This window comes from Buceros rhinoceros, unplaced genomic scaffold, assembly GCF_000710305.1.
Source record: "Buceros rhinoceros silvestris isolate BGI_N320 unplaced genomic scaffold, ASM71030v1 scaffold4889, whole genome shotgun sequence".
Lineage (NCBI taxonomy): Eukaryota > Metazoa > Chordata > Aves > Bucerotiformes > Bucerotidae > Buceros > Buceros rhinoceros.
The window spans coordinates 1-3,846 of record NW_010431946.1 but is presented as its reverse complement, the minus strand read 5'-3'; the positions used below and the strand labels follow the sequence as shown (position 1 = coordinate 3,846).

At 56.6% G+C, this 3,846-nt stretch overlaps 1 protein-coding gene across 1 annotated transcript; it reads left to right on the top strand.

The window, feature by feature from the left end:
* Nucleotide 1: 1 nt before the first annotated feature.
* Nucleotides 2-1,213, top strand: PRRG3 (proline rich Gla (G-carboxyglutamic acid) 3 (transmembrane); the record flags this gene model as incomplete). Its single annotated transcript, XM_010143575.1, has 2 exons — nucleotides 2-139; nucleotides 680-1,213. Coding segments are annotated over 2 exons (672 nt in total), but the record flags the coding sequence as incomplete, so codon positions are not given.
* Nucleotides 1,214-3,846: the final 2,633 nt, after the last annotated feature.

The following is a 3,846-nucleotide window of genomic DNA, read 5'->3' as shown; positions in this document are numbered from 1 at the left end:
CCACTCGGTCCTGAAGCGCTTTCCCCGAGCCAACGGCTTCCTGGAGGAGATCCGGCAGGGCACCATTGAGCGGGAGTGCATTGAGGAGGTCTGCAGCTATGAGGAGGTCAAGGAAGTGTTTGAGAACAAGGAGAAGACGGTGCGTTGGTCCTGCGCTGCTGCTCTGTGGATGCGTGAGGGCTTTAGCCTTAGCAAGCTGGAGGCAGAGAAGGAAAGCGCAGGGTGAACAGCCTCTCCTGTTCCCTTTGTCCTCTTCTGTCTGCAGGCAGCATGTTGTGGCCTTACTTTCTGGTATGACTTTGCCTCCCCAAGCAATGCCCTCACCTTGGTATTGCCAGAAGATCCTGCCCACAGCTGCAGGTCGAGCTGGCACTGCCATGGCACGTGTGGGAAATTTGTGCTGTTGTCCCTTACTCTCCGGGCTGGTGTTGGGGTTAGCCAGCTTCCTCTCTGCTTGGTATGGGGGCTGTTGGCTGCTGTTGAAGATCATTCCCATGATCTTTTGTGTTGGTTCCCACAGCGCCTCAGATGCTGGCAGCCCTGGTGAGAGTGGTGAGGGACAGCCAAAAAACTGCCTTATTTGTGGGCCTAGGGAGGGCAGTGATTATTGCTGTGGTGGTCCAGGGGGTGCTTGTCCCACCTGCAGCACATGATGGTTGTTTCTCTGTTCCTTCCACAGATGGAGTTTTGGAAGGGCTACACCAACTCTGTCTACTCTGTCAAGGACCCTGGGCACAGCACGGAGCGTTCAGAAGCTATGTACGTGGTAGTGCCCCTCTTGGGAGTGGCTCTTCTGATAGTCATGGCTCTCTTCATCATCTGGAGGTGCCAGCTTCAAAAGGCCACCCGCCACCGCCCTTCCTATGCCCAGAACCGTTACCTGGCCAGCCGAACGGGGCGCAGCCTCCCCAGGGTCATGGTGTACCGGGAGCGGTCGCAAAGCCAAGGAGAAACCCAGTATCAGCGAGAAGCAAGCAATCGGATGGCTGGAGATGGCAGAACTGGGGGCACCCCGCAGCAAGATGATACTCTCTACCCACCGGAGCATTCAGTCTCTGTCCTCTCCAGACTGTCCAGTGCTACCCCTCCACCTTCCTATGAGGAGGTGACAGGCCACCCAGAGAGCAGCAGTGAAGAGACCAGCATCTCCTACAACGACCCACCACCGAAGTATGAAGAGATCGTGGCCACTGCCCCTGCCACGAGCAAATAGCGGGCCTGCCTCCCTCCTGCCTCTTCACACACTCATGCTCGTCCACCCACGCTCCCTTTGCTGTGCCTAGGGCCCCCTTCAGGTGCCAGTCAGCACCCTGTTTCACCTGTACAAGCTGGTGCCATCACACAGTAGCCTTACCCTCCTAACCAAAAATAGCTGTCCCCGGGTGGGGTGAGGCTGGGCTGCGGGGGTGGCTCTGGAACCAGCCACCTGTCTCCTGCCCCTCACTCTCTGCCCACATAAGTGCTGTAGCAGCCAGAGCAGAGCAGTGGCTTGTTCGTGGCTCAACATGGGGCTCTTCCCCTGGTGCATTTGATTTCCTCACTTCCCCCTCGATTAGACGTAACATTTCCCATGATCACAACAGCCTGGATGCCTCCCTGGGGCACTGTTCAGCCTTACCCCATGTTCTCACAGGGCCCCGTTGTGCTGCTCAGGGCTCTAATTAGGAGTTGGGGATGCAGGAGAGGTGTGGCAAATTTCGGTCCATCCCTGCAGCTGGTGTCCGCGCTCTGTGTTTGGGGAGAAAGTGCCCCAAATCCACTTTGTGTGGATTTGCTGCCAGGTAGGAGTGAGGAGCCCAGCCCATCCTGGAGTGCCTGCAGTGATATTCACTGTCTGAAGATCAGGGAGGTGCAGTCAGAGATGTGCTCTCTCATCTAGATCCCTATGGAAATGGGGAAAGGCTCATGTTGATCTTGTGTGTGAGGTAAGTGACTTTGGAGTAGCAGGTCCTTTTTCTGATGCTCTCCGCTTCCCCCCTGTGGTGGTCCAGGCAGCTGGATGTCTGACTGCAGCAGAGCCGGGTGATGGGGTCATCTCTAATCTCGAGCCAAAGGTGGTCCTATGGCTTTAAGCAATGGACATGCTCCTCTTTCCTGGAGTGTGGCCTCTCTGGTGTCTGCCCCAGAGGTGGGATGCCAGCACAGGGAGTCTGTGGATAGGCCAAACCTCCCCTCTCCCTACCCCAAACCTTTCTGACCTGCCTGGTTCCTCTCTTTGGGGCTATTTGTCCTTCAGAGCAGGTAAAGGGAAGCACGAGACCCCACTCTCCTCCAGGCCCCTCTGGTGGCAGAGTGCTTGGTGGCCACGGCATGGAGGACCTTCTAACAGAGGTGGTTGCAGAAGTGAGAGCCGACTGATTATGTCATGACCTGGCAATGCCAGTGGGTCAGGAGTAGGGCTAAACCCTGACTGGATGGCTGTGGTGCCAGGGCAGGGCAGACCCCGGTTCTTTGCTGTGTGACCAGAGTGTCCCCTTTTCCTGGACAGCTGCTTTTGGGGTCCAAGCAGCAGGGCTGTCCTTTCCCAGTCATATCTGATGGATTAAAAAGGGGGTTGTGCTCACCTACCCCAGGAGTAGCCCAGAAACTCCCAGCACTGCCACTCCTTGGTGTTCACCCCAGCACCAGTCTCTCCACCAGCACTGAAAGGCTGCCTGCATCCCGGCTGCCTGCATCCCACTCGGTCCAAGCGATGCTCTCACAGCAGGTGTCCTCAGCCCGGAGCTGAGGCTGGTCCCGCATGGCTGTTCCTGGGGCAGCACGTGTGGGGTTTGCAGCTGCTGGCACCTCGTCTATCCCCTCCCAGGCCTTTACTCTGCCTTTTGGCCTTAGCAAATCGGTGTTACGGGAGGACCTGACAGTGAGCATCGGGGTAGCTCCTGGTAGACCGGAGGGAGACAGAAGGGCACTGTACATCCTCTGTCTTTGATGCTCGGTCATTATCCCTGCAGTTTGTATTCTGTAAAACTTGGTATGTTTCTGTGTAAAATAAGGTATTTATTAAAAAACCCTCACTGTCAAGTGGTACAGGGTGAGTTGTTTTTTTTTTTCCCCAGAGGGGAGATGTCTCACTGGGCACAGCTGGGTTTTCATCTTATGGGAGTGCTGGGGCTCAGCTCTGTGGGGTGATGGAGGCAAGTGTGGGACGATGGCACCAGTAACCCCCTCTGTGGGCATGGCTGCAGCACAGCCCCCAGTTAGGAGGGGACCATCTCTGTAGATCGCATGCATGTTGCGCTGGGGCTGGGAATGAACCCCACACATCCGACAGGAGCCTTTGACTTCCCTGGGCACGTGGTGCAACTCAGTGAGAGCTGGAGGGTGTCCTGTGATCCCTGACCAGTGGGTGAGTGAAGTGTGGAGGGATTTCCTAAGGTGCACAGTTTGTCTTGCTGTTCCTCTGTGCTCCTAAACCCCTTAGATAATCTCCTTTAAATAGCAAGACCAGGGCAGCATGGGATTTATTTTAAGCCATTTCAAAACCAGATTTTATGGTCAGGTGTTGGACTCTGTGCCTCTTCAGAAGTGTTTAAAAATGTTGTTCATCCCAAATGGATCATTTTATCTCTGTGGACTCCACTGGCACAGCTCGGCCCTTGGATGGCCGCTGTCAGCGCCCCTGCCCGGGCTCTCGCGGTGGCATGGGGACATGCTGAGGCTGGGACTGCCAGGGGCAGCAGCGCTGGGGTGCCAGGAGGAGATGGGGTTTGCCTGCAAACATCCCTGGGCTGCGTGCGTGGGGACGGGGGGATCTGGTGGTGCAGCTCCTGGGTTGGCTTCTCTCACCGCCCCCTCCCCCCCGTTTTTTGCCCCTGGCAGAAGCAGCCCTTTCGCCCCAGCACACTT